Raw genomic sequence first — 19,968 nt, forward strand, 5'->3', positions numbered from 1 at the left:
TATCTCGGTTGCAGGCTCATCCCGGGCCCTGGTTGGAGCGTGTGCGGGAGGCAACCAATCGATGTGTCTCTCTCACCAAGATGTTTCTCTCTCTCTGTCTCCCCCCCCCCCCACTCTCTCTAAAAATCAATGGGAAAAAAATCTCCTGGAGAGGATTCACAGCAACAACAAAATTGTTCCTGGGTCTCCACTTGGTAGGTGAGCTCAGTGATGGTCCCCAGCGAAAGGGCAGGGTGTGACTTACCTGTGAATATGACAGTGTTGAGACTGGACTTCCCCCAGAGCTCCATGAAATGGACCACGTCCCCAAACCGGAGGGAAGGGTGCCCAGTGAACACCACGCACGGCTGCCTGAAGTCGTTGCTGAAGTCGCCGTGGATGCTGGGGTAGTGCTTCAGCTTGTTGGTCTGAATGAGCTAGAATCGATATACAAAACGTTAGCCTGCCTGGGTGGGAGGGAGGCCACAATATGGGAGGGTGACCAAAAGTAAATTAAAAATACAAGTGAATCTCATTATAATTTGCCAAAGATTAACATTTTTTAAATCTACAATGTAACTTTTTCACTCAATGGAAGCTTTTCAGGTTGTTACGGCTGATGTAGTCCTGTCTGCCTTTATAGCGGGGGTGGGAGCATCCGGCCCTCGGGTCGTACAGGGCCCACAAAATCATTTGGTCTGGCCCTTCCAAGGCATTAGGGGTGAGTTAATGACATGTTTGACCAAATACAGCATGCTAATTTAAAAATATATATATATATATTTTATTGGTTTTTTACAGAGAGGAAGGGAGAGGGATAGAGAGTTAGAAACATCGATGAGAGAGAAACATCGATCAGCTGCCTCCTGCACACCTCCTGTGCAGGTAACGACCACGGCCAGCTAGGTTACAGAAAGAACGTCAGTTTTGTTTGCTTGTAACTTGGGAGGAAGTGGGAATTGAGGGCTTGCTCCCTACTGTGCATGTCCCATGGGAGCACATGACACCGATGACAGTTTCCAGACCCCCTTCTGCACGAGGGCCTGCCTCGGGATTAACCCGTGCCATGGTAATTCCATCACCCACTCAACAGCACCTCCGGGCAAAATTCCCTTTGGCTTAGTGGACACCTGGGGTCTCTGACGTCTGGATTTTTGGGATCTGACCTTTCGATGCTGGAGTAGGGAGGTGGGGGCAGGGTCGAGGCAGCAGGCAGTGTCTGCCCAGGGTCCTAAGATGCCGTCTGTGGCTGTGGCTGTAGACGGCGTTGCCTTGGGTCGGCCTGACGTTGGCCTGCCTCGGGATTAACCCGTGCCATGGTAATTCCATCACCCACTCAACAGCACCTCCGGGCAAAATTCCCTTTGGCTTAGTGGACACCTGGGGTCTCTGACCTTCAGTCACAGGCCAACGCTCTATCCACTGAGCCAAACCGGTCAGGGCGAGCAGGCTAATTTTTAAGTTGGTAATTTTGTATGGCCCGCGAATGATGTTGTAAATATCCAAACGGCCCTTGGCAGAAAAAAGGTTCCCCACCCCCTGCTTTATAGCTTTCTGACACTCTGAGCCCCGGCCCACGAGTCCCTGGTATCAGGTCACCTTCCCAAAACATGTGATTCACCAAGTTCTGCCACCAGTACACACCTCCCACAAGAGCCACTCTTTGCCCACACAGACCACCTTTGGAGCGTAAGTTCCTGTGGCAGCGTCATAACGACCAAGGCCACACTGGCTCTCGGAAGCCTGGGAGCTGTACATCCTCACCGCACAGAGAGCCAAGTCAGAGGCAGACCGTGCACAGCCCCAAACTTGTCTCAAACATTTATATTTGGAACCAAAAAGGTCTCCCTTCCAGCCCAATACTAGATAACACCCTCCCAACGTCAGGCCGACCCAAGGCAACGCCGTCTACAGCCACAGCCACAGACGGCATCTTAGGACCCTGGGCAGACACTGCCTGCTGCCTCGACCCTGCCCCCACCTCCCTACTCCAGCATCGAAAGGTCAGATCCCAAAAATCCAGACGTCAGAGACCCCAGGTGTCCACTAAGCCAAAGGGAATTTTGCCCGGAGGTGCTGTTGAGTGGGTGATGGAATTACCATGGCACGGGTTAATCCCGAGGCAGGCCCTCGTGCAGAAGGGGGTCTGGAAACTGTCATCGGTGTCATGTGCTCCCATGGGACATGCACAGTAGGGAGCAAGCCCTCAATTCCCACTTCCTCCCAAGTTACAAGCAAACAAAACTGACGTTCTTTCTGTAACCTAGCTGGCCGTGGTCGTTACCTGCCCCAGTTAAATGGGTGAGCGCTGTCTAAAAGACAAATAAGTCTACTGGATCCAGAGACGTCAAGGAGATGAATGGGTCTCTAAGAATAGCACGTCTTTGCACATAACTTGAGTCACTTTCCAGGCATCACCTAGAGTTCCTGCAGTTCTCCTGATCAATGCACAGGACCTAAGATAAATTCATCTCTTATTTTGTCGCTTGGACCGAACTGTCCAGGGACTACTGCATCTGACCATCCAGAATTACCGCGTGCTCTGGAGGGTACCCTACCGCCAGTTCCCTAAAGTGCTTATGCCAATGTAAACATCTTTAAATTATGTATGTTATAATATATATAAACATAAAACACACACACATATACATAAAACAAAAAATTGGGAGTAATTCTATTGTGTGGTAGAGAAAGTGGTTAAGAACATTATAGTATGTGCACATGATACGCCAGATTAGGCTGCAATAATAATACGAGACACACAGGAAAATGCCGGTGACACAATGTCTGGTGGAAGAAAAAAAACTGAAACAAAACAGGGCACACAGCTACACAGAAACACTCATCCATCCCGTGAGGGAGGGAAATTTTCCTGTTTTTTAAAAATTGAGGTATAATTGACAAGTAACATTACTTCCAGGTATGCAAGCAACATCATCACTTGGTTGTATGTACATCACAAATGGTCACCACAGTAAGTCTAGCTGACATCTATCGCTGTATAGTCACAATTTCCCCTTGTGATGAGGACGTGAGATCTGCTCTGTGAGCAGCTCTCAGTATTAACTCTGGTCACCGTGGGCACAGGACACCCCTGGGACTCATTTGTTTACAACTGGAGGTTTGTGCCTTTTGACCTCCAATTTTTTAAACTGATATGTTTTCATTTTCATCATTAAAACTTCACATCTATGATTAACATAACTGGAAAGACTTTACAATAAAAATCTGCTATGCAAACATTTTAGTAGATAATAGAATTCCTCGTGCAGTCAACGGAACAGAGGGAGGCTACGAAGGGTGAATGTACTGGTCATACAGTGTTAGTAAGGGGAAGTGATGGACCTGGAGTTAGAACACTCCACTGTCATCGCCTATGGGAAACAAGGGCGATGAGCTTACTTAAGGATTTCACTTTTGTCTAATGGCCTGCTATCTCCATCCATGTCCATTCACCTAAAGTTCTTTCTGAGTGAAAGAATGGTCTCTGATCCCAGCAGACCATTTTCTTTCTTTCTTTTTTTTTTTTTTAAAAAAATATATTTTATTAATTTTTTACATAGAGGAAGGGAGAGAGATAGAGAGTTAGAAACATTGATGAGAGAGAAACATCGATCAGCTGCCTCCTGCACACCCCCTACTGGGTATGTGCCCGCAACCCAGGTATATGCCCTTGACCGGAATCGAACCTGGGACCTTTCAGTCTGCAGGCCGATGCTCTATCCACTGAGCCAAACCGGTTACAGCCAGACCATTTTCTTACCTCTGCATGAGGAAAAGGTGGTTCTGGGAGATACACCTTCGTCTGCTTGTTGTGACAAAGCCTTAAAGAGGAAAAGCGGATAAGCCAGTCAGCTGGGCACACAGGCTCATTGGTGCCACCTAGTGGTAGCAGTGAATAAGTAATAAGTACAAGTAAAAATGTCCTGCAGTGAATCTCAGCATCTACAGAATAAAATCCAGTGTCTATAGAGCACTCAGAACAGAAAACTCTTTTAAGCACTTTTTTAACCTTTAAAATTCTTCAATACATTTTTTCTTAGGAAGTAACCTTGTTATTTTGAAATAATCTTAGATTTACAGGAAAGTTGCAAAGATAGTTGAGCTCCTCGTATGCCCTTCACCCACTGCCGCCGATGTTAATATCATGCACAACCATGATACATTTGTTAAACTAAAACATTAACATCAGTACATTACAACGAGCCAAGTTCCAGACCTGACTGACATTTCACCAGCTGTCCCGCTAATGTCCTTCTGACCCAATCCAGGACTCTGTGTTGACTGGCTGAGTGCAGTATCAAGGGGAGAGTGACATACCCTTTGCAGAGACACAACTTTCTGCTTGTCACAGCCACTGAGCTGCACTGGCAACTCCAACTGGGGAGTGTCTCAATCCCCCGGCAGACATGAATGACATGCACAGGGATGGAGAAGCCTGCCTGAGTGTGCACACAGAAAAAGATCCCACTACAACGAAAAGGGGAGTCCTTAGGAAGAGCTGAGGGGCAGCATATGAGATGTGGCAGAGATGAGGCACACTTTCTTTTTCATGAGAAACTTAGTAGCACAGTGTGTCCGTGAGGCCACCACACCACTCACAGGGATGACACACACTCTGTATGTGTTTTCACAGCCCTGAATGCTTGGAAACACCACCCTAAGGCACTACGGGGTGCCTGGTGAAAGCTGACCTGTTTCCTCCTCCTGCCCGTCTTCTGGCCAAGGTGCGTTAGATTCAAACAGGCATCTAAGGAGTCCTAAAAAGGCTCACGGACGTCTTACTGTTCATTAATTTACTCTCCCTACGTTTGATCAATGTCCTGCTGTAATAAAACTTAATTTTGTCAAATGTCATGCTATTAAAATGAAGATATATAGTTTTCTTTCAGATTTGGTATTAGAAGTGTAGACAACATGAGCATGGGCTTTAACATCCTTTTCGTGTCTAGAATGCAATTTTACTTTGTAACAGCAGGCAGAAGACAGCATGTGAGAAGATAAATGATAGCATTTTTGTTGCTAATCTGGAAAGTGCTGGCTAAGTTAAGTCTTTATCTTTGGTCCTTCCTCCCTTCCCAGCTACTCTTCCAGCAGTTAGCCCTGTGACAGACTTGGCCTTCATTAGCACAGCTTCGCATCACAGATACGGGAACGCCACAGAATGAAAGTCTCCCAGTACCGTGGGAAGAAGTGGGATCATTTCTGTTCTTACTGCTTGACTGTGCTGCCTCAAAATAGAACTCAGAGAGAACACAGACATACCACTCAGCAAAGATCTGGGAAAACTCGAGGGAGCTGTTAGCCACAGGGGAGATGAAATAGAAGGGGATGCTGGAGAGGCCGGCCGAGTCGATGTACTGGTACAGGCACTCCAGGAGGTCATAGATCACCCCTGACGGGTAGCAGGGGACCAACACGTTTCCTCCGTTCCGGACGGTCAGCGCTGTGGAAGTCGAAGCCAGGAAGAAAATGGTAGTATCAAAAAAACAGCTTTATAAAAGTAGAATGGAACGTGTATACAGTATATGGATTTGTTTCATTTTCCTACTTCTGTGGGAATGTTAGTGTCCCCCCAAGTCCACACACTGAAGCCCTGACTCCCCTTGTGGTGGTTTATGGGCAGGGCTTTGGGAGGTCATTAGGGTTAGATGAGGGTGGAGCCCCCAGGAGGGGATTCGTGCCCTTATAAGAGGAAGAGACACCAGAGCTGCCCCTCTCTGCTATAGGCACAGCAAGAAGGTGGCCATCTGCTAGGAGGGTCCTCACCAGGACCTCACACACTGGCAACCTACTCACAGCCTTCCCAGCCCCCTGAACAGAGAGGTAAACACCTCTTGTTAAGCCACCCAGTCTATGGTATTTTGTTACAGTAGCCAGAGCTGACTAAGACATTAACCAACCAGCACTTTTCTAAAAGAAAGGCAGGATTTCTTGATTTTATTGACAATTATATCCAAAGGAAAATAAATTTCTTCCAGGTAGCAAAGGCCCCAAGTCTCTCAATTCAGTCTTCTCCCCCCAAATAAAAAAATACCACCACCAAATATTCATAAGAAAAAATACACCTGTTCAGTGGTGTCACTGTTGTGAATTTAAAGTCCATGTACAGTAAGTCCTCACTTAACGTTGTTGGTAGGTGCTGTGACTTTAACCCTTTGAGTGCCAACCAATATCCTAGGAACTATGCTAAAATTGCCAAGGCATTTTTGCTGATTTTACAGCAGTTTAGGAAAAAAATTATGAATCGCAAGTAAATGAAGTTACATATTCAAAAACTTAAGGAAACCTTTACTACATTTGTTTTCATCTTTGACATATATTGTTTGCTGATCCTAGCTAATAAAAGACAAAAGGGTAATTGACCGTACCTTCGCTACGCTTCCCATTGGCTAATCAGGGCGATATGCAAATTAACCACCAACCAAGATGTCGGCCGGCAGCCACGCAGCTGAAGCGAGCAGGAGGCTTGCTTGCTCCAGTGATGGAGGAAGCCAAGGTTCCCTGCCTGCCCTGGCCCGGCTCTGAGCTCTGAAAGCAACAAAGTTTCAATTATAGAAGCTAAACAAACCCCAGATACCTGCTTTCAGCAGGCCGCGGCCTCAGAGCTGGAGTGAGCAGGATAGCAACAACGTTTCAATTATAGAAGGTAAATAAATCCCAGAATAAAAAAAAGAAAGAAAAAACGGAGAGGCTGGGAGCTTCAGTCGCCGGCCAGCCTGAAAACAGCCCTCAGCCCCTCACCCAGACTGGCCAGGCACCCCAGTGGGGGCCCCCAGCCTGAAGGGGGTGTGGCTAGCCTGAAAACAGCCATCATCCCCTCACCCAGGCTGGCCAGGCACCCCAGTGGGGACCCCCACCCCGAAGGGGGTGTGACCAGCTGCAAACAGCCATCAGCCCCTCACCCAGGCTGGCTAGGCACCCAAGTGGGACCCCCACCCTGATCCGGAACACCTTTCAGGGCAAACCAGCCGGCCCCCACCCGTGCACCAGGCCTCTATCCTATATAGTAAAAGGGTAATATGCAAACTGACCCTAACAGTAGAACGACTGGGAATGACTGGTCAATATGACACACACTGACCACCAGGGGGCAGACGCTCAATGCAGGAGCTGCCCTCTGGTGGTCAGTGCGCTCCCACATCGGGAGCTCTGCTCAGCCACAAGCCAGGCTGATGGCTGCCCGTACAGCAGTGGTGGTGGGAGCCTCTCCTGCTTCCTCAGCAGCGCTAAGGATGTCTGACTGCAGCTTAGATCTGCTCCCTGCTGGCAAGCGGACATCCCCTGAGGGCTGCCGGGCTACCAGAGGGATGTCTGATTGCCAGCTTAGGCCCAACCCCCCGGGGAGCAGGCCTAAGCCAGCAGGTGGTCATCCCCCGAGGGGTCCCAGACTGTGAGAGGGCACAGGCTGGGCTGAGGGACCACCCCCCGGCCAGTGCACAAATTTTTGTGCACCGGGCCTCTAGTTGTATTATAAAATACTAGTAAAAAAAATTTGAACGAAACATACAATGTTAAAATAGAGGGACACCCTTCTCCAATATCTTCCACAAAATCGTCATCTTCACAGCAAGAATTGACATATTTAGCAATATCATCATCACTAATAAAAGCAGATTTAGAACTGGACACCATTTCGAAGCTTTAGGGCTACAAAAACTGAGTAAACTTCATAAAATCATATTACCTGTAAAAAATTAGGCAGGTAAATGCCAGTGGTCAATTTTAGAACTACAAACATTTGGCATCATAAGTAATCTGCACTTAGGTGCCATCAGTCAATAAAGAGTGAACTACTAGCATCTAATAGTGACACTGCAGGAGGAGCACAATCGAGCTCCCCGGCACTCTACGGGTTAAGAGGAGCAATGCATATGAAACCAATTTTACCACAGGCTCATTGATAAAAACAACAGTTAGGTTCCTACGGCATCTCCACAACCTACAATGAAATGATGCTGAAACAAACGACATTCCTTGAGGACCTGCTGTCCAACCTTTGACTGTAAGGACCCCTGCTCCAACACCAAATCCCACCCGAAGCAAGAAGATTAAATAAGAATTTTCTATATGAACAAGTGAGAGAATGCTGAGAACCTGTTGCATAGCATGCTCAAAATTCGAATGTACCATTATAACAACTATTTTTACTGCACCTTCAGATTGAAGCTGCTTAACCCCTAGAATGCCGGGGAGCGCGATTGCGCTCCTCCTGTCTTTTGCCAAAAGTGCCGGGAGCGCTATCATAATTTTTTTCCTAAATTGCTGTAAAATCAGCAAAAAAGCCTTGGCAATTTTAGCATAGTTCCTAGGATATTGGTTGGCACTCAAAGGGTAAAGAAGTGCTTTTGTCGACTAGTGGTTTTGCAGGATGAGCAAAAAGGGTGAGAGAAAATGGGGAAAGGTCTTAAAAGGGGGCACCTGTGGCGTAAATAGGAAGGAAGGGGCAGAACACTGCAGAGGTAGGCACTGAAACACAAACTTCACGAGTCAGCGGGGGGTGTACATACCCAGGTTGCTGAAGAACTCGCCCACCATGCCGTCCGGGTTGGCAGTGGGAATCTGGGTGAGGCCTGTCAGGACGAGAACATCGCTGTTTTTGAGAGATGCCTGGTCCATGGGCTGAAAAGTCAGAGAGCCATGCTTAGTAATTTAAAAAGGGATGTTACCCACAAATATAAAGGCAAAAGAGAATATCACATTGCTCTATGTCCAACTCATCACCAAGTCCTCTTACTTCCTCTGAGGAAGTCTGTCACTAAACCATGGTTGCCCATGGGGTGTGGGGACTGATGGGGATGGAGGAGGTGTGAGGAACTCTTTGGGGTGCTGAGCACATGATATCAAAGTTCATAGCATTGTACATGTAAGATCTTAGGGTTTCACTCTATATAAATGTTATTTCAATGGAAAACAGCAGATTTCTATAACGTTTTTTGCTCCTTTCACAATATGATCTCATATTTACCATGGGGGGCGGGAGAGGGGGGTTCTCAAACTTGAGTTGCATCAGAATCACCTGCAGAGTTGGCTGAACCAGGGAGTGTGGGCCCCAGGGCTTCTGATGCAGGTCCGATGGGCCAGAGGATGTGCATTGCTAACCAGCTCCCGGAGGTGCTCCTGGGCTGGGGTGGGGATCACGCCTTGAGAACGACTAGACTGTGTAATGTGATTCTCAAAGCAACTCTGCGAGCACCTGGAATCAATGCTTTTATGAAAACGCGGAAGTTGGGACTCCAGGAGTCGAGGTGATTTTCCCCAAGTCTCAGTGGCAGAGGGACCAGGAAGAACATGGATTAGGAATTAGAAACGTGACTTCCTTCCAATTCTATTACTGGCCACATGGCCTCAGCCAAGGCTTGGAGCTGGTTTCTTGTAAAATGGGCATATTTCTTCGCCCATCTCCCTTCACTGATTTCTGAGAGTCTCATGATAATATTCATGATATTCTTGTGAACTATGAAGTCTAACGGTGCACTGTTATGTGATCCTCAGAATGTTTTTTAAAAATATATTTTTATTGATTTTTAGAGAGAGGAAGGGAGAGGGAGAGAAAGAGAAACATTGATGTGAGAGTGAAACATGGATCTGCTGCCTCCTGCACACCCCGTACCAGGCATGTGCCCTGACTAGGAATCGAACCGATGACCTCTTGGTGCATGGGACAATGCCCAACAAACTGAGCCAGGGCAGGCTGTTGTATTTTTATTTTCACCTGGCACAATTTGAATTTTTTATTGTTTTCCCTAATTACATCAGGATTCAAACTGGCAACAAAAATGATTCCATGACTGAGCTGCTGGAGAGCTCCTACGTGTTTGCATTTTGTAACGCATCTTTTCCTTGGTTTCATTTAACATACTCATCGGATTGTTAGCAGGAAAAAAGCCAGAAACACAGATTACTAAGAGGCCTCATCCCTCCCTTCTCTGTTCCACCCAGATTTCCCAATCCTATCTAATAAAGAGGGAATATACTAATTGACCCTCACGCTGTTGCAAAGACTGCAGCGCCCACAGCCAGTAAGGAGGGAATATGCTAATTGACTGCCCCGCCCTTAAAGATGGCAGCGCCCACAGCCACTAGATGGCCAGCAAGGGAGGGCAGTTGTGGGCGATTAGGCCTGCAGGGGAGGGAAGCTGGGGGCGACCGGGCCTGCAGGGGAGGGCAGTTAGGGGTGACCAGGCCTGAAGGGGAGGGAGGTCAGTTGGGGGTGATTGGGCTGGCAGGGGAGTGGTTAGGGGGTGATCACGCTGACAGGCAGAAGCGGTTAGGGGCAATCAGGCAGGCAGGTGAGCAGTTGGGAGCCAGCAGTCCCGGATTGTGAGAGGGATGTCTGATTGCCGGTTTAGGCCCAATCTCTGTGGGCAGGCTGGGCTGAGGGACATCCTTTTTGACTGCCCCTCCCTCAAAGATGGAAGTGCCCACAGCCACTAGATGGTCAGCAGGGGAGGGCAGTTGGCGGCGACCGGGCCTGCAGGGGAGGGAGGGCAGTTGGGGGGGGCCAGGCCTACAGGGGAGGGCAGTTAAGGGCGATCAGGCTGTCAGGGGAGGGCAGTTGGGGGAGATTTCATGCACCAGGCCTCTAGTAAAAAAATAAAATTCCAAATTGTAGTACAGCAAAGACCCACCACCTGCACTGTTACCTCTGAGTACATGTGCCTTCTGATGTATTTTCCTCTAGCATTTTATATAAGCATAGGTATATGGGCTTCATTATTTTTTTAAATAACATAACTGTTATTATATAAGCTGCTTTACAACCTGAAAAACATTTCTTTAATAAGAATATAGAAAAACTACAGTTATGACAATTATACTGAATAGCTTCTAATTCCTACTTGCAGGTTACACTAATGTGTGTAAGAGCTTTTCTGCTGCTTGGGAAGACCTGATCTGCCTATCTGTGCTTCTCCAACAAATACAAATGCGCCCACTGCTTCTAGAGAAGGAAGGTGGAGTGGAGTCCAGTGGTTTAGTAGCACATGTGTAGTGAGCCTGGGAATGTTAACTATCATGCATCAAACACAAGGAAACCGAACGGTGACAAAAGGGACCAAGTTTTGTTGGGCAGTATTTTCAGCTTAAAATGGTAAGAATTTTATATGGGTCTTATTTGAACAAGCCAATCATGATCCACAGGGCTGACGGGAGATGGGGAAATTCAGAGGGTGCAGCACTCCCTGAAATAGTATATACAATTCTGTCTGTGCCTATGTACATTTCTCTGTGGAGTTAATTGGATTGTCTTATGGGCCATGACCCCAAAAAGTTAAGAACCACCATATGTTCTAAATGAAAACATATAAGGAAGAACAAATTCTGGCCCTGAAACCATTATCTCTGAACCTCAGCCATCAGCAATGCCTTCCTTTAAAAATTAAATGCCCATAATAAAAAAATAAACAAAAGCACTTGTATAAAGTGATGGTGCTCTAACCAACTGAGCTGTAGAGATAGACTCATAGAAAGAAAGTAGGCAGACAGCTCTGGTGGTGGTGGTGGTGGTGGTGGTGGTGGTGGTGGTGGGTGCTTGCGGGGGAAGGTTGAGCAAAGAAGGAAAAAAAAAGAGAGACCTCATGGACAGCAGTGTGGTGACTGGGCGGGGAGGAGGGTGGAGGTGGAAAAGAGCATAGAGGGGATAAATGGTGATGGGAAAAAGAAAACAAAAAATCATCACACATCTCAGTTGTAACTTAAAACAAAAAAACAAACAAACGAACAAAAAAACCAAAAAGCAGTTCTACAACTTGAATCCCACCGAGCTGGAAGTTATGAAATACTCCATGTCAGGCCAGATGCGGAAGCTGGGACTCCACGAACATGCTCCTTATGTAGCTCTATAACTTGGAGATGTTTCTTGCTGACGGCCAGCGCTACTGTGAGGAAGGAGGCTGACAAGGCTGTTAGTGGCCCTCTCCAAACAGGCTGACCCCACCACCATCGCCAGGTCCCTCCGAGGGCAAATGTATACACTGGCTGCTACCAACAGCCATGCACTGAGCACTTCAAATGGGAGCATTTTGTCCAAACGCACAGGAACAGAAAATTCCACTGTGTACAAGACTCAAATAAAAACACCTTATAAAGTTGACAATTATAATCGATCTTGTAGAATAAAGTTTTGAAAAACCCTAAGCCCATGGATGCTTGTGGCTATCATGTCGGTCCTCTGCTGGGTAATTTTTACAGGACACGAGAAAAAGAAGACCCAGTCTTTTGGTCCTAGAAGCTCACAGTTAAGTTGAAGAGAAAACATGTATGTATAATCAGAAAAGAGGATTTTTCAAAAAGCCATAGAAGAATAATGCAAATATCAAGAGCTAGCATTGAGTATATGAATGCTAGGAGGAATGCGGACCAGAGAGCTACCCGGCCAGGGAGGTTGCTTGTGTAAGCTTCTTGGCAGATGGAGTTTGGTTCTAGGTTTCCTTCCTTCTTTCACCAAGGAACTTAAGACAGCCCAGGTCGCTGCCTCTGGAACCTCCCCGTGACACCCCTTCCCGCCCCCACACCAAGATGTCCTTCCTACCCATGCCCCATGGCCTCCAACTCTTCCTATCCCAGCACCAATCACACTGGATCGTAACTGCCTATTAACCTGTCTGCATCCCCAAAGGACTATGAACCTGAGGGCAAGGACTGTGTATCTCCATTGCCTAGCAAAATGCCAGGCACACAGCAAATACTAAATTAACATTTGTTGAATAAATGAGCCCATGAAAAAAGCCACACAGTCTGACAGGCAAGGCAAAAGCATTGCATCTTGGGAAATGCTACACGGAAAGTCAGGAAGGTAAGGAGGGCTGGGGAGGGAAACCTGGAGATGCCAAATGACCTGACTTGCCTGGAATGGAAAGTCTACTTTGGGGCTGAGGAAAGAGATTAGTAGAAAAAGAGACAGTATAATTGGTCAAGGGCCAAAAAGGTCAGCATCAGCAAGACTGGTAGGTGGGCAATAAGGAGTCAATAGTCTGAAGCATGAGAAGACATTTGGTTACAATAATTATAGATAACTAGAGGCCCGGTGCATGAAAATTCATGCACTGTAGGGGGGAGGTCCCTCAGTCCGGCCTGCCTCCTCTCAGTCCAGGAGCCCTCAGGGGCGGGAGGTGACACAGCAATCAGGGGAAGGCGACGCCCCATCACACCTCTGCTGCTGCCACTGCCAGCAGCACAAGCCTCGGCCGGCCCTGGTTACCTGAGCCTCGGGCGGCCCTGGGTGGCTGGGGGGCTGAGGGGACTGGGGGACTCCGGAGGCAGGTGCACAGAGCGGCTGGGCCAGCATGGGGGCGGGCCCGGCTTTGCTGTGCGCCTGCCGCCCCTGCAGGGTTGAGGGGACTGGATGCGACCATCTTGTGGCTGTGGGCACTGCCATCTTTGAGGGCGTGGCAGTCAACTAGCATATTCCTTCCTTATTGGCTGTGGGTGCCGTCATCTTTGAGGGCGTGACAGTCAATTAGCATATTCCCTCTTTATTGGATAGGACACCCAAAGGAGGAGGGTGAGACCAACTAGAGAGAGGTCACGCTGAAAGCCCCCACAGCAGCTCAGACATAAAGGGAAAAGCACTGTAATCTCATGGCAGGTGAAATGGAAGCAGCAGATCTACACGACACTAAAAAAACCAACATTTGGGAATGGGTCAGACACATAGGACAACGGAGAAAGCAAGACTTTAAGATGCCTCCAAAATGTCAGAGACATAGTCAAAGGGAAATTTAAGAGATGCAATGATTTAAAAGAATAAGGACACAATAGTACGTCCAGTGTTGGCAAGCTGCAAGTGTTGAGGGGAGGGAGAGCTAATGGGTTTATTCTGACCTATCCTCCTTTGATGAGAGAAAAAAGAAACAGCCTCGTGATTGGCTGAGCCTCGTCTCTCAAATGTGTTCCAGTCTAGAGAGCAAGGCGGGGAGAGTCCTCAAGGCCAGGAGGGCTGACGTGGTGGGATGAATGCCCTTTCAGGCCCCTTTCGAGGTCAGAAGGACAGAAAAAGATCAACACCATAAACACACCAAAACGCTACCAAGGGCAACACCACCAACAAAATATGTCACACACTACAATTTTCCATGCTTCAAGCCTTAGCCTTGTATCAGGGTCCTGGGCTAGGTCAGTTTCTAACACCAACCAGGAATTCCGTAGCTCCCCACTCCAGGTATTTGTAGCTTTTGCCCTATTACGCTGGTGATTTGCACACCTAAAACTCAAGTCCTGCTGGGAAGTCAGGCAAAATGGCCAGGAAGCTATTAAAATAATGAGTGTTAAGTTGCCTTTTCAAACCATTATAAGAGAAAAACTGGTGTTCAAATATAGGTTCACAACCCACAAGCAAATCCATTAATTTGATTTCTAAGGCCAAAAAGGCGTTGGCTCTAATAACCAAAAGTGCTTTAGCTAATGCACTTATGGGATCTAGCCAACAGTTACTGTTTGTTTTGTTCTATTAGTATTATTGTTTCTAAACAATGTCCTATACCCTGTTTCTGGGCACCCTGAACATCTGTTTGGTGTAGGTATTTTTCAGTGAAAAAAAATTTAAAGAGAAACTTAAAATGTCCAACAGTGATAAAAGTTAAACATTTTATTGTATGCCCATATGATGGACCACCAGGCAGATATCAAACATCCTGTGGTGGAATACTAATAACCTAAAAAAAATTCATTAAATAGTTAAATCAGAAAGAGCAGAAAAGCAGGCTGTGAATAGTTATCTCTTTGTATTAAGATGATTACAATTTTTATTTTTTCTCTGAGGTTGCTAAGTTTTCCAAAATCACTACACTAAAGATAATGTTCCAATAAGAAATATAAGGCAATAATATTATTTTAAAACAAAACAAAAACTCCACTATGCTTCCTGACAAGACAAAGACAGTGAGCTGCTGGCTCCCTTTTAGAATCTAAATGGAGGGACAGCTTAGATATAAGAGAAAGTGACAAATTTTGAGAGAGTAAAAAACTAGAATAAATTCTTGGGGAAACCATGGGTCCTGGAATAGGGACAGAATGGCAAGAGCCACAGAGGCCTGGGCATGGCGGGAGAGGAGAGGCTGGGAAAAGAACACCTTGTCCCTTTCTCTCTCGTCTATGCTACTGTTGGCAGACTGCGGCTGCTCCCACACACTGCGAGGAAGGAAATGCCAGGATGGAGGATGAGCGTTCACAGAAGGTGCAGGCAGACCTACAGCCCTGGCTTGTCTCTCACACCCCAAGGCTAACCGGTGGGAAGCAAGTCAGGGAGACCAATCCTGGAGCAGAGGGCTTTCCTGTGGGCAGGCAGTGAGAGCTCACAGGGAAACAGCACAGGACCCCAGAGGGACACACCACCTACTAAACACAACAAGCCACAACCCACCCCACGTGGCAAATTAGTACACACAAGAGGAGACTATGCATGACAAAAGCCCACACACAAATAAAATAAAAACAAGTAAGTAAAATAAAAATGACTAAGTATCAAGAAAAATATTTGGAAATACTGTGTATAAAAATATACTTGTTGAAATAAAAACCTCAGCACATAGGTTGCAGAGCAGTATGGATACAGCCAAAGAAGGAATTAATTCATGAGCTGAGGGATCAAGAGGAATTTTTTTCAGGAGGCTTCAAGAAGAAGATGGGAAATATAAAAAGAAAGAGAAATGGAAACATAAAAGTGTCACTGTCTATATACTTGAAGTTCCATCAGGAAGAATTTATAAAATGATTAAGAATTTTTCTACATAAAGGAAATTGGAAGATCGTAGAGTGTTATGTTACACTCACAGACAGGAAAAAGCACACATGTAAGATATAGTACAGTAACCTTTAAGAACATTGAAGATAAATTAAAATTCTAAAAGCAGATCCCTCAAAGGAACACCATTCTGAAGGGCTTCACAGTTCTCAACTGCAACAAGGGTACAGCGGAAACAGAGTAATATTTTCAAAGCTTTATAGGCTCAACATTCCTTTCCTTTCATTTTATATCTATGAAGCTATCATTTATAAATGTGAGAAAAATTAAAAACTTCAAGGCCTCATGAGGTTTACCATTTTAAGACCCCTCGGTAAATATTCCTCAAATATTTCTGAAAGAGGAGTAAATCTAGAAGGATTATGAGACATACGGGAAGTAAATTTGAAAAACAAACTAAAACCCCCACCTCAATAAGGTTCACTGCTGTCTCAACAAGCAATATATTAACCACCCTAAGTATATTCTGAACAACCCAGAACTAAAATTCTGGACAGTATCAACATGGTGGGTGGGGGTAGCGGGGAGGAAGGGAGAGGAAAAAGTTGGGAGGTAAGAGGAAGGTGTGGCTCTGGAGGGAAAGATACAGATATTGCTAAGCTTGACACATTGCGGACCAGTAGTTTTATTGCTAGCTTTACCCAGTGGCCAGATAAGTTTCTATTGAACGAGTATAAAAAACGTTTTACATGAATGTTAAAGGCACGCTTTAAAATTAAATACCCATTGCATTTTGAAGTTATTTATTACATGTTCTTACGCGCTAATATATTTTTAAAGAATTCTCGTGATTGGCCACAGCCTTAGAGCAGAAAACACGAGAATTCTCCTGATCTGTCTTTAGATACTTGTAGGAAAAATGAACCCAGAAGAATAAAAATAAAATATGTATGTTCAAATTGTAGAAAAAAATTTAGCCCTGCAGGAGGCAAGGCTAGGCAAGGAGGAGGCAAGGCAGGAGGCAAAGGAGGCAAGAAAAGATGGAAAAAAAAAATGAAATAAAAAATCAAATAAGATGGCAAAAATAAGTCCCAAATACAATAGTAGTTACAAGAAACACAAATAGGTTCACCAATCAAAAGAGACTCTCTAGATTAAAAAAGGAAAAACATCCCTAGCCATGTCTTCTACATGGGATTCACTCACTAGAAAAGGACAGGGAAAGAGTGAAAAGAAAGGGATGGAAAATAACAGCAAACATGAAGGGGGAGAGAAGTCACTTGGCTTTTAATGCAGTTTTAATCGAGAAAAAAACACATCATCCTGATAAAATGAATATTTTATCCATAAAACATAATGATCATGAACCTATATACCACAGAGCATACAGCTTAAAATGATTAAAAGCAATAACTGGTGAAACTAAAGAGGGAAACAGGTAAGTCAACACGTTTTCAGAAACGGGTAGCTGAGAGAAGTTATGAAAGACTTGAGTAAAACAATAAACTCAAATGAATAAGTTCATTTAGAAAAATTTTCATTCAACAGTGAGTACCGTCTTTCCCAACATATGTAGAACATTTTCAAAATAAATAAAATTTGGAATCCTGAAGCATAAGTATGACTTGATAAAAGTCTTGTCTAAGTCTAACCATACTGGATGGATTAGAAACAGACAAAAGTACTATAAAATAACTTTGGTCTTTAAATCATGAACATTATGGCCGAAACCGGTTTGGCTCAGTGGATAGAGCGTCGGCCTGTGGACTGAGAGGTCCCAGGTTCGATTCGGGTCAAGGGCATGTACCTGGGTTGCGGGTATATCCCCAGTGGGAGATGTGCAGGAGGCAGCTGATCAGTGATTCTCTCTCATCGATGTTTCTAACTCTCTATCTCTCTCCCTTCCTCTCTGTAAAAAATCAATAAAATATATATTAAAAGAAAAAAAATCATGAACATTATGAAGGAAATTATGATATGCTGAGAGATCAAAAACAAAGCATTTCATATAAAAAATTTGCAGAATTAAATGATACTAAGAAACTGACAGCTTTAAATATACTTATTGGAAAGCAAAGAAAGACCAATGCAAATGAGATAAGTATTAAAAGAAAAGTAACAGAATAAACCCAAGGAAGAAAATAATAAAGGGAAGAATAAAGAATGAAAATACAAAAAAACACAAAACCCATTGAAAGCAAAAACTTTTTCTTTGAAGAAAAACCATAATGTAGACAAACTTCTGGCAAATCTGACCATGTTAAAAAAAAAAAAGAGGTACTGAAAATAAAATTTAAAATGAAAATAGACTTAAACAAAAAAATTAAATAAAAGGATAATGTATACAATTCCGTAAGTTGAAACAATTTCATGTTTTGAAAACCTTGTCAAAATGGATAAATTTTGGCCAAAAGTGGCAACATCCTGACCTAGAAAATAGAGTTCAATAACCAAGAAAAAAATTAAAAAGATAATCCCAGGCCTAGACAGTTTTATAGAGAATTTGAGTTTTAAGAAAAGATAGCCCCTATCTTGTCTATCTGTGGCATTAGAAAAAGAGGGAAAAAATGCCCAAATCATTTAATGAAGCTAATTAATGTACCTGCTTCCAAATAAATAGTGATAGTACAAAAAAATAACACATGGGTTCATTTTCACTTATGAATATAAATTATACACCTCAATTAAATACTGACCAACTGATTCCAGGAGGGCATTTAAAAATAATAAATTGTGATCATGTAACATTTATCCAGGGAATGCAAGGGTGGTTAAATGTGAGAAAAGCTAACATTACAATTCACTACATTGATGGTTGAATGGAAAGAAATCACATAAGTTCACAGACTCAGAAAAACATCTGTGAAGGTATACCATCTGTATCCGATTTTTAAAAATCAGAGAATTAGGACACAGGAGGAATTCCTTAAATGAATAAATAAAGATGTACAGTAAGCACTCTCTTTATTGAAGAAACCACAAAAGCGTTCCCTTTAACACCTGGTACAAGCCAAGGATGGCACTATCAGCACCTCTGTTTAACATGGGTCTAAAGAGCCTAGTTGTAAGACGGGAAAAGAGGTAAAAGATATAGGATTGGGAAGAGAAGTGACAAAGCTGTTACTCCTTTGCAGATCTTATCATCAAAAGGTAAATATTAGAATGTGAGAGTTCAACATGATTACTGAATATTAGATCAAATTTTTAAAATTAATACTGAGACCTTGTCCTCATTAAAGGCTAGTTCTCCAGACTGTCAAACTACAGTGGGAAGCCTGGGGAGGGTTTTGGTGGTGGTGGTGGTGGGGGCGGTTAAGAGATCAACCGAAGGACTTATATGCATGCATATAAGAATAAGCAATGGACATAAGACACTAGGGGGTAGGGGCTGGGGGAATGTCAAGGGGGGAAAAAAGGAGACATATGTAATACTTCAAGCAATAAAAATTACTTAAAAATAAATAAATAAATAAATAAAAATAGGGAAATGAAAAAAAAAAGGCTAGTTCTCTTCCTCTTCCACTTGGGATGGTGTACTTTCTTTGGCCTCAATTCTCCTCCAACTCTCCAAACATTTTTATTCAGGACTATTTTCCTACCTCCCACTGTCTAGTGGTAAATGTTCCCTACAGCCTAGTCTCTCTCTCTCTTACCCCTTCATTTATATGTTTTAAAAGTCTGATGCCTCTCCAGGCTTGCCTTCACATCATGGTCCGGCTCTGCATTTCTGTCTGTCCAATGTTCTCTCAACTTCCTGTTTCATCACACCCACCAACACCTTCTAAAACCGACAACCCCAGCCAACTCCTCCTTGGCACCTAGATTAGTGTCATTATAACCATTCTCTATGTCCTCCAAGCATGAAATCTCCAGAGACAGTGAAGATTTATCTTTATTTATCTAATAAAGAGGGAATATGCAAATTGACTGGCATGCCACCACAAAGATGGCAGTACCCAGTCCCCTCAGCCCCGCCAGAGTTGCCCAGTCCTTTCAGCCTCACTGGGGGTTGGGGGTGGCAGGCACACAGTGTGGCCAGACCCGCCTTTGGCCCCCCAGCCGCCCAGGGCCAGCCTGAGGCACAGGCACGCTTCCGATGGCGGCTGCCCAGGCGCCCAGGGCTGTCTGAGGCTCAGGTAACCAGGGCCAGCTGAAGCTTGCGCTGCAGGCAGTGGCAGCAGCAGAGGTGTGATGGGGGCGTCACCTTCCCCTGATCACCGGGTCGCCTCCTGCCCCTGAGGGCTCCCAGACTGTGAAAGGGGGCAGGCTGGGCTGAGGGACCTCCCCTCCAGTGCATGAATTTTCAT

The 19,968-nt window shown here is 44.9% G+C and overlaps 1 protein-coding gene across 1 annotated transcript in view; it reads right to left on the reverse strand.

The window, feature by feature from the left end:
- INTS9 (integrator complex subunit 9) overlaps window positions 1-19,968 on the reverse strand; it is a 114,109-nt gene that overhangs the window by 12,821 nt on the left and 81,320 nt on the right. The window contains exons 9-12 of the mRNA XM_081091974.1: window positions 8,490-8,601; window positions 5,245-5,425; window positions 3,743-3,803; window positions 245-416 (exon numbers count right to left, since the gene is read on the reverse strand). Of these exons, the coding sequence (XP_080948100.1) occupies window positions 245-416; window positions 3,743-3,803; window positions 5,245-5,425; window positions 8,490-8,601 (526 nt within the window). The remainder of the gene's footprint in view (window positions 1-244; window positions 417-3,742; window positions 3,804-5,244; window positions 5,426-8,489; window positions 8,602-19,968) is intronic.

The sequence above is a fragment of the Myotis nattereri genome (genome assembly GCF_964212035.1).
Source record: "Myotis nattereri genome assembly, chromosome: 5".
Taxonomy (NCBI): domain Eukaryota; kingdom Metazoa; phylum Chordata; class Mammalia; order Chiroptera; family Vespertilionidae; genus Myotis; species Myotis nattereri.